The sequence below is a fragment of the Calonectris borealis genome, chromosome 1 (genome assembly GCF_964195595.1).
Source record: "Calonectris borealis chromosome 1, bCalBor7.hap1.2, whole genome shotgun sequence".
Classification (NCBI taxonomy): domain Eukaryota; kingdom Metazoa; phylum Chordata; class Aves; order Procellariiformes; family Procellariidae; genus Calonectris; species Calonectris borealis.
In genome coordinates this window covers 68,095,399-68,111,307 of record NC_134312.1, presented here as the reverse complement: position 1 = coordinate 68,111,307, position 15,909 = coordinate 68,095,399, and the positions used below count along the sequence as shown (strand labels likewise).

General features: G+C 42.8%; 1 protein-coding gene across 2 annotated transcripts in view; it reads left to right on the top strand.

Moving 5' to 3' along the window:
* The window catches only part of KDM5A (lysine demethylase 5A), a 51,507-nt gene extending 44,098 nt beyond the window's left edge, over positions 1 to 7,409 (top strand). For both annotated transcript variants that reach the window (XM_075158759.1, XM_075158752.1), the window contains exons 27-28: positions 1,715 to 2,125; positions 4,315 to 7,409. In XM_075158759.1, coding sequence (XP_075014860.1) covers positions 1,715 to 2,125; positions 4,315 to 4,527 — 624 coding nt within the window. In that variant the 3' untranslated portion in view covers positions 4,528 to 7,409. The remainder of the gene's footprint in view (positions 1 to 1,714; positions 2,126 to 4,314) is intronic.
* Positions 7,410 to 15,909: the final 8,500 nt, after the last annotated feature.

The following is a 15,909-nucleotide window of genomic DNA, read 5'->3' as shown; positions in this document are numbered from 1 at the left end:
TAAAACATTTGTTTGGTAATGCAGGTAATAAGATTCCTATTCTTCCTCAGAATAGCATAGACATAGCAATTCTTTTATTAATATACTGTGAAGATGTTCTGATCACTTTGCTCAGCTGACAATGAATGAGGCAGGTTTATCTGCTGATTCTGAGGTCTAGTCCAAATCACTTAGCCTCATTCATGCAGTGGGTAAGGGATGTGTGCTGGAAGAGAAGGAAAACTCATGTGTTGAAGAGCTGTACTGGAACCCATCCTTTATCATCTGTCAGCTGAAGTTAGGGGTCAGTTTGACCATGTGTAGTTATGGACTATGTGATTGCTTTTTGGATTACTGAACTGCACAGGAAATATATTGAAGATGGTTATTTCTTGACTTTTTCATAGTGTACAGTAATATAAGATGGAAGGTTACATGCTGCGAACAGTGAGTTTAGATGAGCATATTAATCAGTTGTCTCATTTTCTGAGTGTCATCCATATACAATGGATAAGTCAGTGTTGCCAAACTGCCATAAGTTAGGACAGTAGTATGAAGCAGACCCTGCCTCCAAAGTAGTACTGCTTTACTATGTTTTGACCCAAGTACTTCACTTCATAAGCTTAATGTTCTTTTAACGCAATGGTTTTGGCATGGAATTGGTTGAAGAACAGTTTGAATGCCAGCAAATAGCAATTTATAAATAGTACGCTAGACTGTTATATTAATAGTTAAGCACAGCTTTTTTTGCGGGGGCGGGCAGGTAAGAGGGTGTGTGTGTTACAACATTTTCTGGTTAACCCTTATGAATACTTGTTTAACCAGAACTACTCATTTTGAATTGAATACCTTTCTGTGTCTATTTACGTGCAAAATAGGTAGATTTTTGTAAAATGATGTTCAGAGGATTTGTTTTTGGGTGGAATAGCTGTATTGAGTAATGTACAGTAAACAGTCTTTTACTGGCTTATAGTATGTCCTTAATCTATTAATAATTATTAAGGTTAAAGTATATAGCTGGATTTACTGAAATTGAGTCAGTCCTGTTTGTACAAAGGAGCTATACATGTGAATCTTTCAGGTATAAATAGGACTTGCCACTGTGGATGCTACCTGCAGTGACAGACTTTGCCAATTTTAAGCCTCACTTCTGATCTGAATCTGCTATTTAAGATTTGTTAATGATGCCAGGATATTTACAATGTGTGCCAGTTTGGAAGCTATTCAAATAATGGATCTGTTAACTTCTTTTCTTGCTTGAGTTGGTGATACATTTTAAGAATTCAACAATTGCTCTTGCTTAATCTCCAGAATAGCAATTGCTTTCTCTCAAAAATAATTACAGACAAGACTGACCTAGGATGAAAAATAAGCAAGAACATCTAACAAATGATTAATCTTCTCAACTTTTATTAAAAAGCAATGTGAGAAGGGAGTTGTAATTATTGCTATTCTGCCTCCTTACCCTTGCTGATGATTTACTTTTTCCAGTGGACATTTTTGATTCCTTGATATCGCTTTGACACAGTTGATACCACTTACTATTTTTTCCTAGTATGGTGAAAATAAAGTTGAGCCCCTTTTTGGTTAGAATTTGTAACAGTATGTTGTTGAATAGGTTTCTTCATACCATGTCAGGGTAATGGTGGAGGAAAGTACATCTCTCAAGCGACACGTTTGCAGTATATGGAAATTTGGATTTGAAAAAAAATCTCTTTTCACCTTTTCTATGAAGGATGACAGCATGGATGAGAAACCACTGAAAATGAGAGGGAGAGACTCGTCTGAGAGGAAGCGGAAACGAAAGCTGGAGAGAGCAGAGCAGTTCTTTGGAGATATGAAGCAAAAATCTAAAGAGCTGAAAAAACTGGAAAAACCCAAGAAGAAGAAGCTAAAACTCACCATGGATAAGACAAAGGAGCTAAACAAGCTGGCAAAGAAACTGGCTAAGGAAGAGGAGCGGAAGAAAAAGCGAGAGAAAGCAGTTGTCGCAAAGGTGGAACTAGCAAAGGAAAGCACAGAGAAAAAAAGAGAGAAGAAGGTTCTCGATATTCCTTCTAAGTATGACTGGTCAGGAGCAGAAGAGTCGGATGATGAGAATGCTGTATGTGCCGCACAAAACTGCCAGAGGCCCTGCAAGGACAAAGTGAGTTTTCGCTTAGTTCTGTCTTAGGCAATTCCATGCGAAGTCAAAAACCCCAGTGCAATTTGATAATTAGGTTGAACAGCATGAACAACAAAAGTGGTATGATTGGAAATGAGAGAGGATGGAGTAGTGCCTTGGGTAGGTACACAGATGTAGTAGATAAAACTATAGAACTTCCTTATTCCCTTAGGTACTTTAAAACAGGAGAAGAAGATGGAAAATTAGAATCTGGGAAAAGGTACTCTGTCTTAGTTGGGAAGCTTAACCTCTTCAAGCTGTGTAATTTTTTGCTGGCTATATGCAACACACATTGTCTGATTCAAAGGATTAATTCTTTGACTCAGCTAGGAACGTTCCTGACTTCAGTGTCTTTCTGAGCAGAAGTGGGATGTGCGATGTTCCTAAATGAAGTAAATTATCTGTACTTCTTGCATACAGTCTGTGAACGGTGATGCTGCAGGCTGAGGGATCTACAAACTGCAGTGCTTCACTTTTCGTGTTGGAGATAAATAATTAGTGATTTTAGACCTGATTGGACTATTACAAAAGAAACTTGATCTGCCTCTCTCTGTGGTACTGCCTGTTCTGATTGTCAGCTTCTAAGACTAATTGATGATCAAAAAATCTTTTTTTTTGGAATGGTTTTTTTTCTGCTTTTTAGAAAGAAGAAAAAAACTTCTTCCAATAACAACTGTGGGATTGACACTACGCTGCGCTGGCTTGCACAAAAGAGAGTAGGAACAAGTACAAATACCAAGAACTTACTACTTGTTTCGCAAAATTGAAACATGGAATTAAAGTGTTCATTTAAACACTTAAAAAGACCAGTTAAAAGACCAGTTTTTAAGTCTTAAACTTAGACCAAGGTTAGAAATCACACTCAATCACTCAAAAGATTATACAGTCTTGGTACCACCGTTCTCTTTACTTCACAGATGATAATTAGCTTATATTAGTACATTTTTACAAAAATTGAGATTGCGAGAGGGAGGAGAGTGCCTTAAAGTTCATATTATAAAGAAGATTGTACTAAATTTGTCAAACTTCCATAAATTAAACTGAGTAAAATTCCTGATTGCATAATCAAAGCTTTTAATGGAATGACTATCTTTCCATAGGGTTGGACATGTTTTTGTACATTCAACAGGTGAATGCCACGCAAGTAAAAAATGGCAGATACAGGAATGTAACGACTGAAGCTAGTGTCCATTACTAGTCACTTTTAAAAATTTGTTCAGGAATAGTTTTCCTACAAACTAAAGTAAAATCTTGAGCTGATAATGTTTCTTCATTTTAGATGGGTTGCCACTACCGTTATTTTTCTAATATATTTTTATTTTCACATTCCCCTGTAGAGTGAAAGCAGAACTATAGCTGTACCAGTGCATGCCATTAAAGTAAAGAATCTGTGTTCTTTATCCTGCAGATCTCAGTTTCTGCCCACTGACTCAAATTAACATGTCCTCTTACTCAGGGAATTACAGAAATCTAGTAATTCATCTTTTTTTCCTTCCTAAGTTTTAATTTACTACTTATGCCTTTTCCTAATTGTTCTATAGCAAGTTCAGCTCTAAGTTTGAAATATTTTAGCTTAAAGGTTCTGACTCTTTGGAGTTACCGTTTGTGTGCATTTTTTGGCATTTGGTGGCCAGCTGTATACCCAATATCTAGCTGGTAGAAAGGTATTAAAGCTGCTGATGTCACGTAGCTTTTTTTTTTTAGCCAAAAGCAGTAATCAAGTCCTTCTGTTTTCTGTAATTTTTAAGTTGCAAAAGCTACCGTTTGATAATGCAGTCTAAGGGGATATATATAATTTAGGATGTGTATTTGTAGACTCTCATCTATGCTGAAGTAACTGTCCCTGAGCACACTCCTATTTTAAATGTGTTCTAGCATACCAGTGTTCGTTTGCGGAGAGCTGAGTGTCCTCTTCCTCAGTAGTAGTAGTAGTGTGTTTGTATTGTGATGGTCTAAGGATGCAAGAGGGGCAAGGTTTGTTGGAAGAGTGTTATTTTTTATTAAACTGAAACAGCTTGTTAAAACAAGCTCTAGAGGGCATTAATTTGTGCCGAAAAGCTTTTGTGTTCCAGATATATCAGGTGGGCTTAGTAGAAGGTATTTTCTTCATAGAAACCTTTCTTTGTCTTTCCTTGTAATGAGCTATGTGTTGCTGACCTGATCTCTTGCAGGTAGACTGGGTGCAGTGTGACGGTGGCTGCGATGAGTGGTTTCATCAAATTTGTGTTGGTGTCTCTCCGGAAATGGCTGAGAATGAAGATTACATCTGTATAAACTGTGCAAAGAAGCCAATGCAGGGACCAAGTAGCCCCGCTCATGCACCACCTCCTCCTTTCTTATTGAGCTACAAACTACCAATGGAAGATCTTAAGGAGACAAGTTAGCAGCTACTCGATGCCTGAACTTGTTGGGAAACGGACCACTGAAACCCTACAGAAAGAGAGGGTTTGAAGCTGATGTAGCCACTGAGCTTCACTTCCAAGGATGTACAGACCTGCAGCAGAGTTGGTCCCTTCCTTACAGCTGGCTTCCTTCATACAATGGGAACGTCAAGGCACAGTGGTACCGACTCATCTATGCAGACACCGTCTGATTAGGAGCTCCAGCCAGTGTTTTTTGACTTGAGTATTTCCATCTTTGAGTGTGGCTGTTGCTCTTAAAGACTGAGCAAACCCGAGGCTGTTAGATTAGACGCTTCAGGGTGTTAGAAGTACATGTTGGCAGTGGAGCTGGCCTGGAATTGGTGGGCATAGGCTGGAGCTTTTAGGCCTACCAGGTTACCCTAAGGAGGTGACTTTGGAAGTTATCTTTCGCCTCCCCATGCCAATCCAGTGAGTATGGCAGTATCTTGAGAGAGTTAAGTTGCCTCCATATCCAGGCAGCTAACACTACACTATAAGGATGGGAGCAAGTGGATGGATTTCTTTTAATTTCTCTTTTGTAGCTAAAGGGCAGAGGAGCTCATGATCTCAGAAATCAGCAAAGGTTCTGTTTACCAAAAAAGAAACCCAACTCTACTCCACTAGGCAAAATTTTTTCCTTGGTGGGGAACAGCTGATCTTCCTGACCTGAGGAGGGCCAGAAAACATTGATGAAGATGTCTAGCTAGACCAGAGCTTGGGAAAAGCAGAGTGCTTCCCTTTCCACAGGGGTGCCCTCTCCTGTTCTAGGCTTTGCTTAGAATTCTGCACTCCTGCACATTAAAGTTGTCTGACGCAGGATGGAGCTGGCAAGGAGGTACAGCACCCAGGGCACCAGCTTCTGTGATCTGTACCCAGGGATGGGAAGGAAAGAAGACAGCCCATTTACCTCAGAGGTTACACTGACATGTGCTTCTGTGAAAAGTTTCACTCACAACTATTTCCAGTATCACCAGGCTACGGGCATGGCCTCAAGCGATACCAGCAAGCAGTCTGCAGATACTGTTCGCAGCGCAAATCCCCCTCCCTGCTGGCTTTGCTGGATGTGTACCAGTGTACAATCAGCAACAGTTCTTGTTTGAAGTTGCCCCTGGCTTTGCCAGAGGACCAGAGGGCTTGGGGTCATCCTGGGTGACAGTTGTTTTAGTAAATCCATTTTTAAAGAAGGACTTGTTTTTACTTTTTTCTAAATGTCTCAGACTACTGACTTGTTCTATAAATAGATTATTTTTCTTTGATTTTTTTATACTTACCACTGTTAACCAGCAGCACAGACAGAGGTTCACAAAGCAAAAACCTGCCCGTGGGCTTGGGTTTTTTTACTCCATTCCTTCCTTGTAGTACAAGGAATTAGCAGTTACCTTCCCCATTCTAGCCTGACCAGCTGCCTGTGTTTAAATAGGTAAATACATTTCATGTGCTACCTTTGTGTTTGGGTTTGTTCCTATTAGTGGGGCATCTGGGCCTTAACGACTCCAGTGGGTGCTGGCTTTATGTATGTGAATGTCTGAAGCCAGCCACTGGGCTGTCTTGTCCCCCTCTCCACTCGCTCCCTATTGTGTTTCCATTCTTCTGCAGTTCTAGGAGTGTTGTAAGTAGTGTCCAGTCTTACTAGGAGCTGGACTGGGATTTAAAGAAATATTGACAAAAACAAAAGTGTTCTGTCTTGACTGTTCTGTGTCCCTTCACTTGTTCTCTAATATTTGGAAGTTTATTTATCTGGCAGAATTATCCATCCAAAAAAAAAAATTCAGCTCAGGTAGACAAACTTTATTGGTTTGTTTTATTTGTGCCTGCTACCTGGGAAGAGGAAGATGCGCAAAAGAAAAAAAACTAAGGTGGAGGGCAGAAGATACAGGGTCTTGGGAGCTTTGAGTGCAAATTGGGCACAGACTTCTAATTCCTGCTCCTTAAAGACTAATATGGTGTTAAAAGCAAAAGCAAGCTGTGGTTAAGCATGTGGCTGGACGGGCACCGTAGCAAACTTAAGAGTATTATTTGTTTACTTATTTATGAAGGAGTCTATGCTATAGCTAGACATACCCTCTTTTTGCCTTCAGTTACATTTTTTTCTTCGCAATGTACGCTTAGTTTTGGTAAACTGGTTTAAACAGATGTTACTTTCCTTCAAGCTTTAACTGATGGTACTACATAAATGTTTCCCTTTATGGAGTGGATAGACTATCTGTCACAGATGTTTAATCGTTCCAGAAGTAGACTAGTACAAGATTTCTTAAAGAATCCCAGTGTTCTGTATTCTTTCCTGTCTCCTAGAATCCGTGACACAACAGGGAAAATACGGTTAGCATATCCTGTTAGCCACTGAGCATATCCTCTTAGCCATTCCTACATTCTCTGTCGCGATAAAGTCATTGTTATATGTAATTACCATCAACTGGAAAAGTGATCTTTTAGTAAATCTGCATTGAATGTTCCTGTTTCTCTGAGTAGAAGGTGTGGAGAATGTTAACAGTAGCACTAGTTACAACGAGAAGGAAACAAACGGCTATATGGTGCAATGGTTAATCATTCTGCTTGTAACAAGCATAGAAAAGAGTAAACAATAGAAAGATATGTGCAAATAATGTGCAAAAGGTCACGGTTTTAGTAGCTGTTTTTCATATTACCGCATCGAGAGGCTCTTTATTACACTGTCGAAAGGAGGTTGCCACACTTTCTAGTTGCAGATGTCTCATCTGTTTTCGGGTAAGGTGTTCATAAACTGAAGACCATTATTAGCTTTACGTCTTATTGTTTAAGCTTATTTTTTAAGAGTATAATTCCTCTCAAAGGGTTGCTGATAGTATGAACTTATGAATAAATGTTAACTTTTGGAAAAATCTGTAGATATGTAGTTAGTGGTTGAAAAACCTAGAGCTACAGCTGTGGTATTGTCTCCAGATCTTAGGGTTTTGAATTTTTATAAAAACATATATGCAAAGAAGCAAGCCAAAGTTAAGCTAAGGACATAATTTTCTTACGTGTCTGCTACAGCTGTAGGAAAAATCTCTCACAGTTTGGGGACAAAATCTCAGTATACACAAAATCTTAGCTTGTGTATCTGGAAAGGTACATGTCTTAATGCTATATTCTACAAAGGATACTAGCCACTGTTCGTGTTGTTTCTCTTCATATCTGACCCAAAAGGTCAAAGAAATTACCTGAGCTGTTGTGAGGAACTAAAAATGGCCAGGACTTGAGTTGTATATCTTATCCAAACCACGCAGTTTCAAGCTTTTTCTTTTTTAAGAACCAGGACCTGGAACTGGGCATCTTTACTTCTGAACGTCACTCCTGAACTTCAGTACCATTACTTTTAGGATTCATACTTTTGACAGATAATCTGTACCTGAATGCTTGTGCAGCCTGGACTATTTGATAACAAGGGCTTAAGGTAAAACTGATGATATGATGAGAATTATCTTAAGGCATTGGAATACAGTCACACAGCATAAGATAAACAGGTGTCTGTGTGTTTTGCTAGCCACACTGTGAAGCTTGCATTGATCTTTTCAGTTTTTAGAATCGTAATTTAGGTTGGGAGGGCCTTCTGGAGGTCGTCTGGGTCAACCTCCTGACTAAAGCAGGGCTGACTTTGAAAGTAGGTGAGATTTTTCAGGGCCATGTCCAATCAGGTTTTGAGTATTTCCAGAGATGGGCATTCGACAACCTCTCTGGCTTCCTGTTTCAGTTTTGTAGCATCTTCAGTGCAAACTTTTGTCTAACGCATAGTCAGATACTCAGTTGCTGTAGCTTGCCTGTTGCCTCTTCACGAGTCTGGCTCCATATTTTCTGTAACCATCCATTAGGTAATTGAAGACTGCAGGTCCTGCAGCCTTAATTTCCAAGCTGAATAAACCCAGCTCAGCCTCCCTTGAGCCATGTTATGTGCTGCAGCCTTCTAACAATCTTGGTGATCCTCAGCTGGACTTGTTTCAGGTTTGTCAATGTCTGGTTTTGTACTGAGGAGCCCAAAACTAGATATTTTACTCCAGACGCAGCTTACAAGTGTTGAATACAGGGGAAAAATAACTTCTTTTAACCTCCTGGCCGTGGTCTTACAATGCAGCCTGGTACGGGGTTGGCCTTTATTAGCTGCAAGGGGCATACTGCTGACTCCTATTTAATGCGTCCACCATTAGCCCAAGGTCCCTTGACTTATTATTTCTCAGGTGCAGGACCGATGAAGTTAACAAATTTTCCATCAGCACATCACTCCACCCAGTCAAGATCCCACTGAATGGGAGCCCTCTCCCATGTTTTGGGTTGTCCTGCTCCCATCCGCCCCCCATCATTCAGTTTGGCGTCATCTGCAAAGTTGATGAGGGTGCACTCTATCACATCAGCCGGGTGGGTAAGACAAAACAGTATTGTCTCCAGTACCAACCCCCGAGGTACTCCACTTGCAGCTGGCCACCTCCTAGATTTCAAATCGTTGACTACTAAAGTCTGAGGACAGCAGTCCACCCCGTTTTTCACCTCCATTGTAGGTTGTCCATCGACTCTGTAAGCGTGTTTTTGCTGTAAGTCGGGGTGAAGAACCACTGCTCTCCCCATGTCCATAGGACTCATCACAGATGGCAACCAGATGGGGCTAGCACTACAGTGGTGACTATTACCAGTCACTTCATCCCTCATGGGCCTGGATGTGGCTTTAAGGAGGATTTGTTCTGTAATCTTCCCAGGGACCAGAGTGAGGCTAGCTGCCCTGTAGTTCCTGCATCCTCCTCATTTCCTCCTCTTCATTGCCTGGGCACGGCGTGCAGAAGTGTTCATCACAGTCCATCAAGAAAATGATCCTCCATACAGACATTTTCCTAGGCTTCGTTTATCATTGTGGCATATAAAATTCGAAGAAAAGAACCCAACCTATTTGAATTGCTGTTTGTAAGATGCATGGAAAACTAAATGGCAGAACCAAGCTTCTTCAAGTGCTGCTCATACCTAAACTCCGTGAACAAGTGAGCAGTTATGTCAGTCCCATACATCTAGATACGAGTCCAAGCTGGTCTCGTTGAAGTCAATGTTATTGATGCATGGTCCTTTTGTACCCAGTTCTTCACACTGGAAGAAAGGCATAATAACGAGTGAGCATGAACGGGGTCATCTGATCTTCTAGGAGAAATGATACAGTCTACAGCCTTGTTCATTCAGCAGCAGGCCGTTTAGTAGGCAGCTGTCCAAGGATAGCTATCACCTTTATTTTGTGTTTTCTAATAACAGGTATTAGAATGCGCGCAACAGACCTGTAGAGCAAAAAGCCTTCAGCTGTTCCTGCGTTGCTTATCAGACATGCCTTGCTGTCATTCTAGGTACATGTTGGATACCTTTAAAAATAATGAGTGATTGAAAGAACTGCTGTACGTTAGCAATCATTTTGTATGTTGGAAATGAAAGATTTTTAAAGGGTGAAAAAAGTTTCTTAAAGTCATTCCTGAAATCACTGTTAATGGCCCTGTAAGAAGTTGAGAACTGTGATCTGCTAAAAGCAAGATCTGAGGTTTCCTTGAGTTAGATGAAAATGAAAAGCAGGGAACTCCAAATCCTCTCCAGCTGCAGTCGCTAAGAATGTGTTTGGTCAGCCTGCCTGAACCAAACAGGAACTCTGCTTGGAGCACCAAGGCAGTGGGGAGATGCAATAAATCCAGCCCTTATCGAAATTCTAGCCACGCTGGCTTTGGGAGGGTGATAAATGCGCAGGACAGCTGAAAACTGCACAGCAAGACATTGAGAGCATTGAGCCTTACGTAATGAGATGGCTCGGTACAAATGAATGTTAAGTTGCAAGGCAAAGGCAATGAAAGTAGCAAGGATTTATTGAAAAACAGAAATATTTGTAAGGAGACATGCTCTGAATGCCTTTGAAACAAAAGCCCTGCTGCAGTGAATAGTTTTAATCCTAGATGGGGCATTGTATCTTGATTGGAGGCTTTTCAGAGGCCAATTTATCACCGCCCACCCCCCCAAAAAAAGTCATTTAAAGCCAAGTGCCAGAAGGAGCCGCTCTAGGTATTAATATCTGAGGAGAGCAGCCATCTCTGAAGGCGCGGGTCCTGAGACGGTTGATGTCACTAGGCAGCCTGGCATCTGTTTTTAGTGGATGGGTGGTGTGCCAGCAGATCAAACTGCTGCATCCGTTTCCAGGTTGATGCAGTCCGGGCTCAGCCTTGCAGCAACTCAAGTCACCCGCCAGGCAATGGGCACGCTGCGTTGCTCCCCAGAGAAATCGGGTGTTTGCTACTGCTGTTCTGTGATAATAGCACTGGAGCCTACACAAATCCAAATTATGAATTTGAGAAATAGCTCAGATTTTAGTGGGATGTGAGATGAGTAGCACATTCTGTTTACTTCCGTCAGCTAATGGTTTAACTTTTCCCTTTATACAGCTGGAAATTTAGTTAGCCAGGTCTTGTGTGTGTCCCTGCAATAGCATTATCAGAGTGAAATACTGTAAAGATCAAAATCTAGACGTTATCAGTGTATTGATAGCATTGCATCCATTATTTCCTTACCAGCTTTCCTGATAGTCTCTTATGCAGGAGGGAGGCAGGAGATAGATGCCTTAGCTTTGCCTAGAAACATTCTTGGGAGAGACAATGGCTGCACACCAGTGTCTGAGAATACCTGGTAAAGAAGTGGACTCATCGGGTAGCAACTCTGTCTAATGCTGATGAACCCCCAGGTGAGTGCGTGGTACTTCAGCTCTTCACCTGGTGCTAGCAGGTGGTGATCTACTGATGCAGCTGTAAACCATTATCCAGGTTTGTATCCATACTGGTAAGGTTTAAAGACAGCTGGGTTGCTTGGTTTCTGGGTGTTATGCTATGGCCTTTTCTATAGATTTTAACCAAGACTGGGAGATCATCAGTCCTGGCTACTCTTTTTTCACAATTACTATTGCATGAAAGGAGACCATGGAGTAACTTGCCAGAGGGAAACCAGAGTGTTTGCCCTCGGGGGTGGACAGACTTCCCTGGTAATCAACATGTCTGCAGTGCCTGCTGATTGTGAAGGAGGGAAGAAGCTGACGTCGTCTGGCACTGATGCCCTAAGCCCTGGACTGCCCACGATGTTTATGACGCTTTAGTCACCTTTCATATCTCCAGTATTTTTGCAAGCTACATTTGTTAGAAGGGAATGGATGACAGGTTGCGAATTGGATAGTAAGGATGCAATACAGTGCTCGGAAAGGATCCTGCCCTGTTCCTGAATGTGCACTTGTGCCCAGGGAATTGAAGGGTGGAGCACTGATTTCCCCTGGCTTCTGGTAGAAATGCACTTGGAATGGTCACACCCCAGGATTTAGGGGTGTTAGAAAATTAGAGAATACACAAAACTGCACAAATAACAAATAATGGAAGAGAGTACACAGCAACAGAAAAGCTATTCACAACTTAAAGGTGTTTAGCTTTTTTTTTTCTTTTTTCTTGCTGAGTAAGGCAATTCTAGGAAGCTGATGGGTCAGATTCCTGTTTGGAGCAGAAGGCAGGCACTTTTTTTTGTTTTTTTTTGTAACTTCTGTTTACTGAGTGTGCACAAAGTGCTGCTGCACAAGCAACACCTGAGATTTCTGCAAAAAGAAACTTGCTTTCCTTTGTCCTAAGAAACAGCTGGTTTAAGTCCCAGTTTCTTTCTCAGCTCCAGTGATCTCGAAACACAATTGCTTCATCTGCTTTTTGATTTCTTCCCTCGGGCCTTCCCATCACACCTTGGGAAATCCCTGCTCCGAGGGAAATGAGGCCAAAGGAAATCAGGACAAATTCCCTTTGCAGGCTCTTTTTGCTCCTCCTCAGCTGCTTTTCCTTCCCAGCAGGGGAGATCTCACCTCCCACCCTTCTAGGGCTGCCTGTCTACTCCCAGAGAAACTGTGAGACTGCAAACTGTCTCTCTGGAGCTTTTCCTACCTTGCAGCTCAGTATTTCCTTATCCCACTGCGGGGAAGCGCGGAGCTGCTGTTCCCCACCTCTAAGCCGGAGCATCCTCCATGCAGGTTAGCACCTTGCTGCTGTCCTGTCAGTCCTGGCTGATGCTCCAGCTTCTCCGCCAGCCAGTTGCTGGAAGCGGAGAGGCTCTGCGGCTCAGCCTTCCAGGCAGCCCCGGGCTGAGCTTGGGAACGGCACGGGGGCACGTGCACCTTCAGACTACTTTTGACAGTGGCTGTGAGCCATTACCTGCGCTGACGCAGTCAGCGGGCTGTGTGCGGCATCGCTCGGATTCCTCGCTGCGGCTGCACCGACAAAGCCTGGTGTTACCTCTCCAGTAAGTTGCTTCCCTCCTGAAGTCCCTGTCTTTCCTCCTCAGTGAGCCGAGTGCTACCTCCATGTCCGTTAGCATCGTTAGGACCAGATTTGGATTGCAATAAAAAAGGGCTGTTTGCTGGTTTGCTCTGGTGTAAATCCACAGCTTCTGTTCTAGCAGTAGGGTGCAGTTCAAGCACTGCTGTAGGAAACTTGTAGGGTAAATAATATCACAGATCAGTCTTGTTTCACCCCTAGATCCCAGTTGTGGTGAATACCAAGATTAAAGGTTTAATTGGCTCCATATTTTTAATTATTTCCCTCATCTGGACACATCACCATGGATGCTTGCATTTTTTTCTCTGATTGCCATGAAAACTTCACATCTGGGCTGTGACTGACTTAATGAAACCACATTTCCAGCACTTGTCAGATGATTGGCAAGCAGTACCTGACCCTCTGCCTTAGCTTGCAGTGGCCAGCAATGAAGTGTCTTCTATCAAAAAGAGCAGTGATGCTCTGAGCCTGTCTGGCTGAAGGAAAGTAATTAATTCATTAATTAATTAATGTTCATGATGGAAATACCTTGCATTTGTGTGTATTTCTCCCTCTGACCTCTTGGTCAGGTCAGCCCCCGTAAGTTTTATTTCAGGTGGGCATCAGTATTTGAATTCATGGTGGCAAGAGGGTAACATGGTTTGGAATTTGGTATCCAAAAGTGACAAAGAGAGGAACACGTGAGCAGCAGCCCTCCTTTCATTCCCTCTGGAGAAGGCTGCTTTCAAGCAATGCCAAGAAGCTGCCTGCTCCGTATAGCGCGTGGCTTTGCTAATATCTCTGTGTCTAGTGCCTGGGCACCAAGCCCCTGCTCCACTGCCATGCCTCCTCTTGACTGGAAGGGTTAGCTTTCTTCAGACATCAGCTGGATCTAATTTGAGGCTTAGCTTTTTCGTCTCTGGCACTCATCAATAGAAAAATAAGATTGCCTTAAGTTATCAAAACTCGCAAATGACTCTTTACCTAAATTTTTGAGGAAAAAAATGTCTAAGCCTGAAAGAAAAAAGACTCAGTGCCGTGATATGTTGCAACTGACCACTAGAACAGGAATGACTTGTAGACAGGAGATCTGCCTCGGTGTGAAGCTTGCTTCAGGCAGAATCCCATCTGTCTGGGGAGATGTCTGAAGGCTCTAGGTCTTGCTCATGTTATGTCTCAAGTCCCCACCACACACTGAATCGGTTCAGTAGATGAGCGGTAGGGAGCACGTTTCCAGTATGTGACCTCCTTTTTAATCTGTCTGCAGAGGTAACTCTGCACTCTGAGCGTCTACCTACGCTACCTTGTAGGGACCTCAGCAGGGCAGCCAAGGGGAAGCAATGCAGGGGCTTCCTAAAAATCTGCATTGACCTTTTTCAAAATGCCCAAGTTTTTCACTTTGTCATCTCTTACTTAGAAAACTTATTTCTGAGAAACTTTTAAAAACTTCCTCTCATTCTGTCCACCAATGACTATCTATTGGATTTTCTCCCAGAATGGAAACTTTGCATTCTGAGTAGTTACCAGCCCAGTAGGTCTCTGGAATTTAAAAGTATCCTTCCACTTTTTTTAGAGTATGTAAATAAGCATGAACAGATGCTCTGAGAACACTGCCCAGACCTTGCCTGTTTCAAACCAGATTATGGGTTTTCTGTGCAAGAATCAGTTAAGCGGGTGCAACCCTGTCTCACCTCTGAGAAAAGCTTTTCCTTTTTCCTGCCAGAACATCTCTCTTCCAGGCAGACAGGGCACAGGGGCATCTAAAATCCCAGCCCTATCAATGCCTTTGATTTCATTCTTTGTGCGGACAGTCTGTTTCAGATTTATCATCTTCACTTCAGAGGAGTAAGGTGTGCAGAGCTTCGGGAGAGACCATCATCCCAACGGTCCCAATATACAGCTCCTTCTCTACCCGCCAATCTACCCTGTACCTAATCAATCTGCTGGTCTCATACTTCTCATGTCTGGGCCACTTAAGCAATATTGCTATCATTACTAGCCTGAAATCATGATTTCCTTTGGTATATGGTTCTTGATATGAAAATGCCCTCTAATTAGCTCCTTGGCTGCAAGAACAAACTGGTGATTTTTATTTTCTTGATGCAAACTATCAGTTTTCAGGAGGTTGATGACTAGTCTTCGGAAGGGCGGCAATTCTTGCCCTCTCCCTAAAATGTGCTCAGGGTCTGTTCCCGCAGTTACTCTGGGGGTTACTCAGGGTTTGGTCAGGCTGCCCAGTTGCTGGCAAAGCAGAACTAGAGAAGAGCCCTGAGGAACTGGTGGTACCTGATGGAGTTGGAAGGAAAGCAGAAGGAGATGCTAAGAAGATTGAAGACTCCAGACTCAGGAGTCTTTGCTTGCAACTCAACTCTTGTTTATATTACATATTATATTATAAGCATATATCTATACATATGTGCTTATAACTGCATAACCTTGCACTGCTTTTGGTTTTGTCCATAAATGAAATGGAGACACTTTTGAATTCTGAGCAGAAAAAAAACTTTCCTTGCTCATGTGCAAAGGACCAGAGTGTTTAACAGAGACAAGCTACTAAGCAGAAGTCAAAGCAGAGGTAAGGTGCGCAGCACTGCAGATCTGCCTGCCTGGGCACTCCTGCTGCGCTTGTGCGTGCAATGCAAGTGCCTGGGTGTTCCTGCCTTAGCCTTGGGTTTGCTGTTCCGGGCGGGCAAGTGCACACCCGAGAAGCACTGCTGTTTCCATCCTGTTCTGGGGGGGGAACCACCGGCACTGGACGTAGCTGAGACCGTGGCGGTGGGAATCGGCAGCTCTGTTGCTGCCCCTCCCTCACACGGCTGGGAATTCACATTATGGCTAAAGCAGGTCTGGGGGCACAGTCCTTTTGGTCTCAGCTTATCTGCTCCTATGCTCTACCACTTTTGACCTTTGGTCAGAAGTGCACAGAGGGGGACTCACCAGCATGCTGTCAGCCTACGCACCGAGCGCAGTGCAAGCATCACCCTTGGCTTCTGCGTGCAGAGGAGCGGGGGGTACGGCAGCGATATCTGCAGACGAGGGTTCTCCAGCACTGTACTCGCTGTGAGCATGCCGT